Genomic DNA, 15,331 nt, shown 5'->3' on the forward strand with positions numbered 1-15,331 from the left:
AGCCAAGAAAATTTGTAGTTTATTAATATAGTCCGAAAGAAGCTCCATAATCAATGGAAACATTTTTTCTGGTGCATGTCCTTAACAATCACATTCTATGAGGAGAAAAAAGAACAACATTAAAAGCCACAACTTTGTATTTCAGTTACAGACATTTTTCCTTAATGTTTTTTTTTTTTTTTTTTTTTCAAAGTAAAGAGAAAGGCAAAGGCAAAGTACCCCCATTCCCCCACCCGTCCCCTCCCTTTAAAAAACAGACAGCCTTGAAAGTCATGGGCTTTTTTTTTCAGTACAACCCACAGTGCTTTAGCAGAAGGATAAGCGCTCATTGGTTAAGGATTACACAGCATGGCGACGCAATGTAAAGTTTTGCTAAAACATTAAATGATGATGAAAAAAGGGAGGGGGCTGGGGAAGGGAGGGGGAAGTAAGAGTGGAGGAAATTTGAGCAAGAGACAAAGAAGAACAACCCTACATCGAACCCTGAACCCCAGAGTATGAGTCGACAAACGCCCGCAGTACAGCAGCTAGGTTTGGACTCTTCCCTCCCACTTGTGCATAGATCATGATCCTTTTTAAAAACCAGCTTTATTCCTCCACTTCAACCTGCCTCTGAAAACCATCTGTTTCATGTTAAGAAATCTCTCAATGTTTGACAGAACCCGTCACAGGAACAGACGCATTCAAGGACAGGAGAGATGATTATAACACAAACTTTTTGCACGATGCTCCTGGACTACAGGATGGAAACTTAAAGACACACAGTCAAAACAAACAAATACATTTTCTGTCAACGTCATTTCGACAATCAAAACCATTGATCATTGTTTAAATGTAAAGCAATTTCTACTTAGATTTCACATGTAAAGCACTCCACTTTTTTCAAAGTTGATTCTCAGTCTTATTTGGTAAATATATAACTTGCTACGAACATTTTTTTGTTGTTTTAAAGAAACAATGGTACTCTATATTCTGTTAAACTCATAACCTTCAGTGCTTGCTTGGAGTTGTTTTCAGCTTCTTTTTTTCATAAAAACATTAAGTCTAGAAATAATGGAGTTGGTATCTTGAACCCTGGCCTTCCTGAGACAAATCCACATCTTTTATGAATGTGCAAGATTGTGAGCAAACTGCGTCGCTTGCAGAAAACATAAAAATCAAAACTCGATACATACAGAGATAGTCTGTCGACACTGAAAGAGAAATAAATGTTTGAAATATGACAACACTGATCAATCCCAGAGATCTTAAAGTAGCATAAATCTTCATTTTGCAAGATTTTCATGTCCATATCTGATGGAAGATGAAATTTGTCCTTTTATTCTTTTTTTACAACATTCCTGTTTTTAATTTCTATCCTATCTCCTTGAACTTCAGACAAATGAAATGCTTGTAAACGACAGGTGGCTTTTGCAAAAAACAAAAAACAGAAAAGATAGGCACCTCTGAAAGGAGTCTTGTAACAAACTCACCTCCCACACTTTATCCCTTTCCATTTCTCCATGAAGTTAACATAGGGATTACTAGTCCTTCTACAGCTAGCTATGGCCACAGTTCTTAATTTTTTCTATACATTTTTCTTTTTTTTTTTTCTTTTTTTTGTACTTTTTTTCTTTTTAGATTTTTTTTTCACATTTTTCAATCATTGGAACAAAATGGTGCAATACTCAATGATAATCCTTGTCTTGGATTATTCCACAATAAAAGCCACTATAAGGTAGATAAACTTTTTACAGATAGAAAGAAAAAAATCCATTAAGTCCTTGAGTAAACATGTACACATGAATTGTCACCATCTCCCCTCCGTACTTAGACTCGTTTCTCTACGATTAGCTGAGCGAGGGGTAGAAGACACTCAGTGCAACGTTAGAAGATAATAACGTCTATCAGAATAGTTTCGACAGAATGACAATTTAAAAAAAAAAAAAAAAAAAGATAAAAACAGACACAAACTTAACATACTGAGTGGAACATAACAGCAGGCATATGCCTGCTACACAAACAGTTTCTTGCGCACACATTCATACAAAAATCTGACTTTCAAGCACACATCTAAGATCACTCTTGCATTTTTTAAATGATTTTATATTTGTAACTTAATGCAATACATTTTTTTATATTCTCTAAAAGCCCAAAAGTGTACCTGTCAGATGGAGAGAACAAAAAAGATTTTCTGACTTCACATTACGTTATTGGCGTTCCATGATTCAAGTATTTGTGTTCAATATTTCATTACGTTCTGATATGTTTGTGATTTTTTTCATTAACTGCATGGATTGGGCTTTTAGACAGGCTAATCAACAAACAAATACACATACGTACAGTACAAGCACTTCATAGTACTGTCATATGTCATCAAACCACAACGTGCATATCTATCTCCATAAAAGAAAGACGCAGCTTTCAGTCAATCAAGTATCAGTTTACATCCGACCCCAATTCTTTCCTTCGTATCACTTATTTGCGGGGAAAAATACATATTGCTCATTTTTCAGTTGTATGAAACCAAGACCTTTCAAAGAAAAATGAAAAGTGTCGGAGGTTACGATCCAAGAAGTCTGAAGAGGTGAAAGCACACACCACACTCACAGTATATACATACGTAGTGTATACATATATACTGCTATCTAGAACAGAGCTGTAGAGAGGAGAGCCTCTCGATGCTGGTGCAGCATGGGAAACCCCCTTCACTGTCAGGGTTCTCCAGTTAGTACAGGATGCTGGGAGGTCCTCGGCTATTGGGTCTGTCTGAGCTTGGATCAAGGCAGTTACAGAAACAGGCAATAGTGATTTTTGCTTGTGTGCTGCAGGACTGGGAGCCCTGAAAGGTAGCCTTTTCCTGTTTTCTTGTTCATTTTTTTTTTTTAACTTTTTTTTTTTTTTTTAACTTTTTGTAAAATGTTTTAAGACTTTGTACCTCTTGAAATGTGCCCCTCCCCTCCGCTGATGCAGAGTGAGGAGAGTGAGGCTGATACAGTGGGCCCAAGCCATCTGGGTCTGTGGAAATGTACAGTTCAGAGGGTCCGCTTTGAGCAGGACACAAAAACATAAAGATAAATACAGCATCCACAAAAAGGCACCCCGGCCACCAGTCTACTCCTTTAGATGGTGGTAGTAGAGGCTGATGACCGGAGATGTTTCAGCTAGAAGTGCAGAGCTTTTAACATATTATAGATTTTTTTTCATTTAGATTTTTTAAGCATTTTTAAGATTTTTATGTCAAACTTCATAAAAATGACGTTAAAATGCGATTTCATTTTTGGTTTTAAAAAAATATGTACCCGGGATTACCCATCATCAACTGTGCACTGTAGCAAACTGGAACCCCCAACTGAGTAAAGATTTTCTCCTTAGCATGGGGTATTCCCCACAAAAGCATTAAAAAAAAATCTCAGACATGTAAGGGTGTGATGCTGCCGCCCATTTGTTTGATCCCTCCTGTCCCCTGCTTCACCCTCTGCAAAGGTTATCAAAGCTCCTCCAATCAGGGAACAGAAGTGCTCTCTATAAAGATACAGTATGACACAGCAAATTTATATTGGCACAATATGTTGGCATCTTTTACAGATTAAGAGGCCCCCAAACAGTTACGACAGGCCACCTTAGGAAAATGTTTCCTGTTCAATTAGGATTCAGCTGGAGGCATGAGGTCTGAACATATCGTTGCCTTTTTAATTTAAGACTTTGCTCTCACAGTAGAAAGGACAGATATGGAGAGCTGCATCTCATACTATGTATAATCAACTCCCCTACCCTGAGATCAAGCTGGACAGAAGTGTCTTCAGCGCAGAGAGAAGGCCCACCTTTGATAAAGTGTTAACTTTAGAGTACGACAGTGTTCTGGTGGCTTTAGCCCGACTAAACAAACATGGCAGAAGTGCTGACAGAAGAGCACGGGGGACAAGTGTTTGGGTTTGCCAAGCTCTGGGAGGAAGTGCTCATTCCCAGGCCAGGTTTGGCGTGCTGTAAAGGGCCCCAGCCTCTCGTCTTTTGCATAGAAACAGATAGGAGGGCCTGTTGGTGCCTGGTCAGGAAAGGGCTACTGGGTCTGGTTTGAGGTGGTGGAGGAGGAGGAGGAGGGGAGGCCGTAGCATAGCAGCTAGGCAAAGGGTGAGGGGGGACAGCCTGCGGGCAGGCGGAGCAGCTTGGACAGCAAACACCCACACCCCCCCATTGAGACACCCTATTTTTACACATCTCAAGATACAACCTGGAAGTACTACAGAATACTGTCAAACACAAAAGCATGATCAGTTCAAAACAAATAGACAATCAATATCTCTCTGTAGTATTGATCCTTGTTTTGCATTCAATACACAGGATGAACATACAGAGGCACCTCTGACCAAAGTGTTTCTGCATATGAACAGTGAAGGGCTAGTTCAGCAGCCAGTATTCACAGACCACTGCATGTAGACAAAAATAACAAAACAACACATCCAAAAAATAAAGTCAAACCATCTTTTCAAAATAAAAACTACACTGGCAAAATTCCAGAAATATGACTAATAAAACATCTTCCAGCTAAAGTGATCTTTGTGTCAAAGAACTGAGAGATGGGGAGGAGGGCGGAGAGCAACAGCAGCCCCCACCCCTGTGTTAGAGATGCCTTGTGTGGAGAGAGCCGTGATCGGCCAGTCTTGGAGGTGCCGTTTTTTTCTCTAGCCGAGAGGGTCAAGTGGAGCCCGGGAGGAAGTGCTGTGCTGTGTGTGTGTGTGTGGGTGTGTGTGTGTGTGTGTGTGGGGGGCTACCGCTTGACACCCAGAGGACCACAGCAGAGAGGCACTCAGTGGACACTCCCCCTCCAACACCCCACTCCCACTGGCTGGCCAGTGATGTCAGAGACAGCTGACATTGCAAGTCTAGTGCCTCTGGACAGAACAAGGCGAAACATTTGGAGTAACAGTGATATTCACTTTGATATTGTTCAAAAAGAAAAATCATAGACTGCAGTTTTTCTTCCCCCAAAGTCCAATGGTACATTTCAGTTTAGCTTCCCTTCATCCTGCTACCAGAAGAACGATGTCAGACACATTTCCAAGGAAAAGATATAGTACATAAAGAGCAGGATGTTTTTTTGTCATTTTTAAGGTTTTTGTTGCTCCTTTTTTGATTTATTGGATTGCAGTTGAAGCGATTTGCTCTTCATAAGTGCTATGATAAAACCCTTTGAATTTATAAAAGTCTTAGTCTCTTCTGTTTGTACAGTACCAAACGCAAGGAACACTCGTAGGTCTACTGCATTAGGAGGAAACCCCTCTTATTTGGTATTGTGCCAGATACCCAGAACCGTCCAATCCCATCGTGGATTCAGTCTCTGTTGGGTGTGGCTGTGGCGTGCAGAGAGGAAGTGTGCATTATTGTGTAACCAGTGTCATTCTTCAGAACAGTTTGCTGTATGCACACTTTTACAGCTGCTGCTTCCTCTTTGCCGAGTTTTCCCAACAGCTTCAGAGGGATTGGCAGCCTGGAGGGAATCCAAGTTTTCAAAAGGGGAGTAAGGTTTTGTTTTGAAGTTCCAAAGTCTTTTGCTGCAATCAGCAACATTAAAAAAAACAAAATAGACACAACAAAAAAAGAAAAAAGAAAAAAGAGAAACCAGCTCCAGGACATCGAGTATGGACGGAAGAGAGATCTATGATGTATATTGCACAATGTAACTGTCACATGAAGGTGAAATTATGTTCTTTTTTTTTTTTTGTTTTCCTCTGAAAACTGACTGCCCTTACAGACCACCGGGCTTCAGAACAAATAAGACAATAAAAAATCAACAAAGCACCAGTAAGCAACTGGGTTCTAATTAAAGGTGATCAGAAGGATGTAGGCTTGCAGACGTCAATGATTAGGTGCCACTGGACAAACAGAGACACGCAACGAGGTTAACAAATAATCTTCTCTCAGCTTATATGTTGTGATAGATATTAAAAGCGCTTGGTTATAGGCCTACAAAAAAAGACAAGATCGGTGTCAATCCCTTTGACAAGACGAGATAAAATAATTAAGCTGATGATTGGTGGGCCAGTTGTGGCCAGGCCTTCTGTCTGCCTGGTGACACACTGTGTCACCAGTCATTTCCTGTACCACTCACTAGCTCAGAGGTGAAACTGTGCAAGATTTCAGCTATTTCTTCAGTTATAAAACAAACTAAAAAGGCGGCTTGGGAAGGACCTGGGCCAGAGAGCACTTAAGGCTTATATTAGTGCTGAGAAACAAATGTTAACATAACTAGTAAAGGTCTTTGAACCACGTCATTGGCCATGGACATGCTGGGAATGGTTGTTTAAAGTCTTATTTTGGGATGATTTTTTTCTTTTTCTTTTTTTGGGGGAAAAGGAAAGTCTCAGATGGCAGCTTTGATTGCTTCTCCTAAAAACACTTCACATAGAATGTCATGTATACTTATGGAAAAACTAAAAACACTTAGAAGGTTTTTGTGTTGTGTCTCATTTCAGTTTCAGTTTTATATGATGCGCTTCGACAATACTAAAGAAAAAAAAAGGTTTAAAAAAATAAAATAGAAATCGGGTAAACTAAATAAAAAAGAAAAAGTAAAACAGAAGGAGTGGAGGTCTGAAGTCTGTGTGGTTTGGACCTCCACCTTCTGATTCACTATTCACAGTTCAAAAAAGTTCTGATACTGATTATCACCACATGATTTGCTTGGGTTTGCTCCTGTTCATATTGAATTTTTTCTTGTCATTTTGTATTTTTTTCCACCCCACCCTCCACCAATGGCTTCTGTGACATGGTGGTCCTGGGTTGGATGGCTAGTGTATCGTGGCATGGCCCTACATTGACTCCCCACTCAGCAGGTCTCCAGGCAGCAGGGTGTTAATGGGGGTGGGACTCCCAATCACGCGGGTATCTTCTCCATTGGGCGGCCCCCACAGGCTGGAGTACTGGGGCACGCCGCCCCACAGCAGGTCGCCTCCGCTGGCCTTGCCTCCACCACTGCCGCTGCTCCACTGGCCAATAGAGTGGGACTGCGCTGTCCCGCCCATCCGGTTTTGATTGGTTCCCTGGTTGGCCTGCCAGCTAGTGGTGTTTGCCCCTAGCGACTGGCCTTGTGCAAAGAAGCGGTTCACCTCCTCCTCGCCAGCAAACTCTGCCAGGATGGTGGTGTTTCCAAGCACACACCTTTCAGAGGAAAAAAAAAAAGAGGAATCATTAGTTTTAACCAGAAAAAAGAATTGATACTTTTCATTTCCTGAAGTAAATGGCACAGTGCACATCTGAAAGCCTTTACTTGCATCTTCAAAACTCTTCCATGCTTCCATAACCACACTGTGTGCTGCTGATCATGAAAAGTAGGTCACACATTTTGCATCACATTTCTGTGACAACCAGCTGTAGGGGCTGCCACTTTTAGCAAAGAAATTAGGGACAAATCTGTAACACTGAGATAAACACAACAGATGAGCCCCAAGGATGTTCAACTCTGGTGTCGCTCCTCATTTCACTTTAATTATTACAAGTAAAAAAATGACAATTAGCCAACTTCAGCATGACCCTCCACCTCCTCTTCCATGTGACTTCCCAAATACTAAAATAACACACTACGCTGAAGCTAAAACTGAACTCAGCATGGGAAAAAAAGATTTATTTTACCCAGAGTATAACCCACTTCTTTGCTTTAGCACAGAGAAAACATTTTTGATATTTTGGGTCTATTTTTGCAGATGTCAGAGACTTGGTGAAGCTTACATGTGCAAAGACTTCTGGGCCTTTGCAGCCTCGTCCTTGGAGCTGTAGCGAACCACGGCGTTCCCCTGGGTCAGGTTGAGATGGAATGTGATCAGGGGGCCGTGCTGCATGCACAGGGTCCTCAGAGTCGAGCCGTCAATCTGGAGGACATAAAACAAAGATGTGCATTCATAACTACCATAAATATGTTCAAAGTCATTGTTCTGTTATTATTCATATCTTTTGTGCTCAGTTGCATTTTTAATTTAAAAAACCTTTGTTTCAAATTTTTTTTTTGTTTTTTACTTTACAAATAAAATGACAAAATGCAAATGTCCTTTTCCACACTCACTGAAACCAAACATGATCTGATTGTTTCCCTCCTTTTTAAAACTAATTTATGACCTGACCTTTGTTCAAATCATACCATCTACATGCTGGCTATACGTGTACTCAACTGAAGCTCCCATAACACAAAAATAAGCAGAAAAGAGTATGTACTTGTGGGGTGAGATTCCTTAGCACCAGCCAGCTGCTGGTCCTGTTAGAGTCAGTACTCCAGGAGGTTCCCTCTGTAAAACAAATGCGGACGCAGTCAAATTAAATGTCAGGTAGTTAGTGGTGCATTGGAAAATATAAAAGACAAGAGAAGAAGATGCCACTAAAAATACTTGAGTGGAAACTGTTCTACTAAAACAGCTACATGTAACAGCAATAGTTCTGAAACTAAAGTTCAGGGAGTTCAATGCTTCAAACAACAAAATAAAACAGCTTTCCCCCAACTGCTTTCTTTTTCCACCCAAATTAGTCTTTTTTTGGTTTGAACTTTATTGTGACATGTCAAAACAAGGTCAGATGCACAATGTTTAAATGAGGCTCAAAGCCAAACTGGTAAACCTCAGCATGTCAGTTTAACAGGGCGTTTTCACTCGCCTTCTGTAGCGCCAGGCCTGTGAGTGCACGGTTGCAGCTGCTAACATCACCACACCTACTGTACGCTTCTTTAGTCACATCTGTGTAGGTTTGGTGTGAAACAGGAGTCTGAGAATAGAGAATGTTGGTATCTATTGTTTTTCATTTTGACACTGAAGACATGAAAACGTCTTGATTTACACTGGTTATGTCAAGATGGCAGATTTTTTTGCCTAACCTCTTCAATATTAAAGATTAATTTTATGTAGTAACACCAGGAATTTTCCCAAGTAATTAAAGAGATTAAGAGTGTAATGATGCAGGATTAAGTTTAAGAAGTACTGGTAGTGAAATCTGAGGGTCAGAAGAGAGGATGCACTCAGAAAAGTTTGCCATTCATAGATTTTATTTGGAAACATAATTGAATGACGTTTTGGTTTTGTAGAGTGTTTGACTGTGAAAGTTGAGATAAATCTTAAGGCGCCGTTATGCTTTCTCCAAGAAAATAGACACCAGTAGACACTAGGGGCAGTATCTTCAAAAATGGGATCCCTGCAAAGGCACTGTCTGAAGATTTTACATCATGTTTGACACACTGACACTCACGACTCTGTGGATTGTAAAGCATATCACAGGCTTTTTAAGTTTTGAAAATCCAGAATACAAGTGGCCCCAATATATAAGCCAGTCTATTTTAAAAATCGTACAAGAGGATAAAGTTTTGAACTGTCGTCTCCCATGACAATTTCTATTACATTCAGCAAAGTCTGTACTGCTCTTTTAAGCCATGTTTCCATCAGGGGGTCCGGTTTGATTCAGTTCAGTTTGGTATGGTTTGGTATGCTAAACCCCAAAATAGTTTGTGTATCCACAGACACCTGTGCTCTCACTTGGGTGGGCAGGGCTGTAAAAGCATGCATGCGAAGTCACAGACAACGTGAGTCAGCTGTTCCAGCAGCAGAGTTATAGAAAGGATGAGTGACAGAAATCAGTAGGGAATAAGCAGTAAACAGCTTTATTTCAGCTGAAAGTGCTTTTAAAAAAAAAGTTACTACATTTTAATTATGTTAACCGCTGTCAGTACAGATTCTCAGCTGATGGAATACATGTACAAAGACAGTTTGAGTCGTAATGCTATATTAATATGTGAAAACATCTATTCTAGAACAGTTTATACGACAAAATATGAATGTTTAGAGCTGTACTGTGAGAATTCGCCGCATTAAAAATAAAGGAAAAGTTCAGCTGGTGTTAAAATCAAGCTAGATTAAGTTAGAAATCTGGGGTGCGCTGATCTCGTTTTAAAATAGGCTGCAGCCTGAAGTTTTTCGAGCCCGTTCAGCAACCACAGAGCGATGTTTTCACAGGTTACCTAACGTAAGAAGCAGATTAATAACTAGTTACAGATGAGAACAAAGGGTTCAAAGGCTTTGTATTCACAAAACGTCTGCATTCATTTAGTTTCTCATCCATTGCGGATGGATCAGGCTGATGTGAGCCTTTGGGCTCTGCTTTGTGTACTTAAAATCATCCAGATAAATGTCAGGAAACTTGATTTGTGGCCATATACCAATATCCATAGACCAGGAAACAGTTAGGATCCCCGTCGAGTCCAAATATTTCCCATTTAGGCAGATATTTGTCCATTTTTCTCCTGTTTTCGCCCGCTTCTCACAGCGCAGACTTCCATGTTTGAAGCCCGGAGGCGAGCAGCTGAGTCGCGTGCTGACGTGACGCCAGTGCAGCCCCTATTGTTGTGTGTGTAGCTCCACCTTTTTGGTACGGTTAGGTAAGATTGGCACCCCTACGGAAGGGTGCCGAAAAGTGGGACGGTACAGGACCCTTTCTCTATGGAAAAGCCAAAAAAAGCGTGCCGTACCGCACTGAACTGAGCCGGATTGCTCGGTGGAAATGACCTATTAGTACCTTCTGTTTTTTTCACCTTATGGAGTTTACACAACTACTAGTTACAGTTTGCTAGTTGAGCTCTCAGCCTCTGGTGATTGTCGTGGGACAGCCTCACAGAGTCACACAGGTCACTAACCCCTTCTGCCTCTCACATGTTTCCTTTACTTGATTTACTTCCTTAATGGTAAACTTCCTGTTTTCTTTAAATGCAAAGTTATGACCTAAAAAGGGGGGGAAACAGTTAAAAAGTGTAACAAACTCCTGTTTGTGTTATATATTCCAGCACATTCTTAGCAGTGAGGTGTGTGATGTACACAGTGTGTGACAACGGAAGCTGCACACTCTGGTGCTAATGACATTTTATACCGCTAACAACCCACCTTGGCATATTAGCTGCAGCCAACTTACCAGAGGAATAAGAGGCGCTCCAGCCTTGTGCGAGGCCCAGCGAGTTGCCGCCCCAGGTGGAAGCAGGCTTGTTGTTGGTGAGGCCTGGCGGAGGCCTGGATGGGGCTGTAGTGCTGCGAGGCCCCTGCGGGACTTTCCACAGCTCATGGGACAGAGAGGCTTGACTCTGGGAGATTGGCCCTGGGGACCAGGTGGACTTCATATCAGAAAGTTTGCCTTCACAGGGAGAGATTTAAAAAAAAAAAAAAAAAAAAAAAAAAAAAGAGAAAATCAACGATTAAGACCAAATCACAGACTTACACAATTTTCTTTTTTGGGCAGTTTAAGTACCACTGCTCTGGGCCTTATTGGCATCACTGCCTTAAGGATTTAAATCTCAGTTACCATACCACAAAGTACTAAACTCAGTTACGTGTAACTTATGAAAGCACAAATGAAAACAAAATCACAGGATGTGCACTCATGGGATGGCCAACTAGGTTGAGGTTTTTTTTTTTTGTGGCTTGAGTGAAAAAGTCACAGAGGGTTGCAGGTCATGTTAAGGTTGGGTTATGCTCTTAGAAGCATAGATATAAGTATAAGCGTGACTTCAGGGAAAAGGTCACAAATACAGGCCAGGGGTTGGGTAAGGTTTAGGATAAGTAGGAGGAGCTCATATTTGGAGATGTTAAGCAGGTCCATACACAGAGGGAGAGTTCTCTAGATGTGTACCTGAGCTGTCTCCATCAGAGGACGACAGACTGAAAGAGCTAGAGTAGCCACTGACTGGCCAGTTGCTGCTGGTCGGAGGCAGAGACACATTCTGAAGTGGAGATGCTGGGGATGTGGCTTTAAGGTCATAGATGTAACAGTGTGACAAGCAGAAACAGAAAGAAAAAAACTTAATGTATAAATCAAGGTTGACATGACACCAGATTTTAAACCCTCAATAGTATTCTAGTAAAATTCAGACAAAATCTTTGTGTTTTGATGCCATGGCCAAAGAATTACATTCACTAATTGCCTTACATTGTATCTTTTTTAGCCATAAATTGCTGGTAAACTCTTGCACAGTCTCAACTTCAAAACCTTTGTTTATATTATGTCTGAAGATCATGAGTTTTCTGAAGGTTCCTTCCATTTCAATCACTCATTAAAATAACAAAGATGATATTTGCATGGAAGAGTATTGAAGTTTCAAAAAATTTGAGATCTTTGGCCTGCATCAGTACAGGCTAGGTACAGTATCAAAGGATGTGTTGTGGAAGAGATGTTCATGTGTTGGGACAAATAAAGTAAGAAAACCACTGGATTTACATAACAATGCATATTTTCCTCGCATATGGTGCCTTGCCTCTGTTCTTACCTCCATTCCTGTCCCTCAGTAGGTAGCGATTGACGTCATGGATGTTGGTGTTGATCGTAGGACCACTGGGGACGCTGCCAGGTGTCATGTTTGGGTCATTCTCAGGGTCGATGTTCTGAAGGCCTTTCCATGGCACACCTGGGCAGAACTCTGAGTGGGAGAAAAATAAAAGGGCTTAGGAAAGATCAGAACCTGTGGAACTTGAGGCATTCTTACACGGGTTATTTACTCATACAAGCTTCTACACCCCAGCTTTCTTCATACTAAACAGTTACACCCATCTACAAAAATAGTGTGAGAGCTAGGACACAACTACAGGAGGAACTGCAGTAAAAATATGAGTACTTTTTCAGTTTTGATTCATTTTAAATATTGATCATCAAATTCGCAATTGGTGAGTGCTAAACATATCCCAGTTCTTCACCTTAAGCTCAACACTGACTGGTTGAAAATACTTAAAAGCTTATTTGAAGTGAAAGTAAACAACATAGTTTTACAGACTAGAACTTGCAGCAATTTGTGCGTGCAGCTTACGGCTGCCATGCAATGTCTTGAACATGGCACATTCTAGCTCATGATTAACATTTCCAAATAATAAATACATTACCAAATTTTATGCATTTTGCTGTACTCATGATATGGGTATAGACACCATAGAAAACAGTCTTAAAAAAGCTGCAATGTTCTTCTGGTCACATGGCAAAGTCTCCACTTTTCCAAGAGCACAGTGGTGACAAAACCTAATAACAAACTGTAACTGTCACATAATGATTTTTTTTTGCACTAACACATTCTAGAGTAAACACTGATTCATGTCCTCAAGCCAAGCCAAATATTTTCCCTCTTAAAATTTTTTTTTTACAAAATAATACTTATTATTTGTATATTAGCTGGTGGTGTAGATGAAGATAACTGATCACCAGAGTCCCTGAGGAATTAGTTTTCCTGAAGACATACTGACATGTATAAAGTTGAGTAGGTGTATATAATATATACTTACTGATACCTTAGTTTATTTAAGCTGGTCATGTAACAAACACAGTTGAATTATAGATTTTTGCATTTTGTTCTCACCTGGAGGCCAGTTAATATTGGTCCCATTTGTGATCTTCTCATTGGGGCTCTTGCCCTGGCCCCAGCTGTCTGGGGGACCCAGAGGACTGGTAGGGGACTCAGAGCTGGACATTAGATTGTAAGGGCTATATGAGTCCTCCAGCTGTGAGGGCTTCCCAGGGGGGCCCAGGGTAGAGGCAGCAGATATGGCACCTAATGGATGCAAATGCAAATACAATAATTTTTACTGTATCTAATAATTATGGACACAACATAAAATCTGAAAACAATACTAAAACTGACACATTCTTGTTCCTTGTAAATAATGTGCAAGTGACGTGACTTGTCTGTTAGAATGTCAATGCTTATTTTCACACTTTGGGTGACACTCAAAGTGTTTGTGGCTGTTAGATTCATATCAGCTCAGAGACAGACTGCTACAAATAAAGGCCCAGATTAGAGGCTGATGATATCTCAGCTGTTAAAAAGGACATTGCATTAAATGAAGTGTTGGTTAGATGGTATATGTCCCTGCTCTCGGATACAAAATATATATATTGTGAAAAAAAATCACAGAAATTCAGAATGTGACAAAAATTGCAACAGACAACAAGATGGTGTTAATCATTTTGTTTACACTTTTCTTCAGCATACCGTGCTTATTGAGGTTGTTCTCCATGTTTGAGGAGTTGCCAGAGAGGCTGTCCATGGAGTTAGAGTGTGTCCACTGGGACAGGCGGGATTGGGGCTGAGGGGGCTCCTTCAGGGACAGACCCCCAACCTCCATGCAGTTTACATTCATATTTGGATTCAGTCCAGCTGCACACACAAACACAAAATCATCAGTTATCTACATATTGGTGCGAACATTTCTTAATATTTTTTTAAATCTTTCTTTTTTTTAAGGTTACTGAAATCTAGTTAAAATGCACACAACAACACACATTAACGCTAAAAATGGTTGGTTATGTATTTAGGGGGCAACATAGGTGTTCACATGTTCAATCAATCAGTCAATCAATTATTACTTGTATAGTGCCATTTCATATCCAAAGTTATCTCAAGACACTTTACAAAGAGAGCAGGCCTAGACCGTACTCTTTGACATACTACTGTAAAAACCACTATGAGCTCAAGCAACGTTACAGTGGCTAGGAAAACCTTCCCTTTAATGGGCAGGGACCTTGAGCAGAACCAGACTCACGTTGAACAGCCATCTGCCGAAGCTGTGCTGAAATTTTCAGAAAATGGCTGAACGAATGCAACCATGAACTTATTCATGAGACAAGATATATGCATGACAGTGCTCAGGGTACTGACTGTTGAAGAAGGTCTTAACAAGAAAGCTACATTATATGAAATTTATCTTATCTGATTAAAAGTGATTGCCTCAAAACATTGTGGTGCCCCTATTTCAGACTCACAGAGAGGATAGGTGCTGTAGGCGTTTGGCGAAGACGGCGGGTCTTTGGTGTGCAGTGTGTCGGCAAGGCCCGGAGCCTGGTGTGGGCCTGTGAAGGGATCCAGGGTTGATTTGCTGGAGCCAGGGCCTCCGGTGGGGCCACCGGGGGGATGCAGACCAGCGGAGGAGGAAGAGGAGGAATGAGAGGGAAGTTGCTGCTGCTTCATCAGCAGCGCCTGGTACAGCTGACGCTGGTGCTGCTGGATCTGCTGCTGCATGTTGGTGATTGTACGTGCAACCTGGGAGAGAAGAAAAGAATTCTCACAACACTGTGTCATAATACTCCTAGGGCATTGTGGGGAGACATAAGACGTTAAATTAATCAGTGTTGTGGCTAGATAAAATAGGAGCAAAATTTGAAAACTCATTGCCAACAGAAAGGCGCTGAGGTTAGAAAAATGTGAGGAAAATGAAGATGCGATAATGAGAACAGTATTGAAACTTAAAGCACTTCTTCATAACATCAGGCTTTAGATTACGGCTGGGTGATGATATCAGACTAAATAAGAAACAGAGAAGGTCTCTATTTTTCATAGTCACAGAAAGACTGACTCATGTTC

The 15,331-nt window shown here is 40.9% G+C and overlaps 1 protein-coding gene across 7 annotated transcripts in view; it reads right to left on the reverse strand.

Moving 5' to 3' along the window:
* Positions 1-3: 3 nt before the first annotated feature.
* The window catches only part of tnrc6c2 (trinucleotide repeat containing adaptor 6C2), a 202,204-nt gene continuing 186,876 nt past the window's right edge, over positions 4-15,331 (reverse strand). For 6 of the 7 annotated variants that reach the window (XM_041784524.1, XM_041784523.1, XM_041784530.1 and 3 more), the window contains 9 exons: positions 14,734-15,010; positions 13,964-14,128; positions 13,331-13,522; positions 12,257-12,406; positions 11,623-11,739; positions 10,912-11,127; positions 8,185-8,255; positions 7,705-7,844; positions 4-7,137 (listed from right to left, as the gene is read on the reverse strand). In XM_041784524.1, coding sequence (XP_041640458.1) covers positions 6,789-7,137; positions 7,705-7,844; positions 8,185-8,255; positions 10,912-11,127; positions 11,623-11,739; positions 12,257-12,406; positions 13,331-13,522; positions 13,964-14,128; positions 14,734-15,010 — 1,677 coding nt within the window. In that variant the 3' untranslated portion in view covers positions 4-6,788. The remainder of the gene's footprint in view (positions 7,138-7,704; positions 7,845-8,184; positions 8,256-10,911; positions 11,128-11,622; positions 11,740-12,256; positions 12,407-13,330; positions 13,523-13,963; positions 14,129-14,733; positions 15,011-15,331) is intronic. The other variant, XM_041784526.1, reaches the window with a different exon arrangement.

The sequence above is a fragment of the Cheilinus undulatus genome, linkage group 4 (genome assembly GCF_018320785.1).
Source record: "Cheilinus undulatus linkage group 4, ASM1832078v1, whole genome shotgun sequence".
NCBI classification, from domain to species: domain Eukaryota; kingdom Metazoa; phylum Chordata; class Actinopteri; order Labriformes; family Labridae; genus Cheilinus; species Cheilinus undulatus.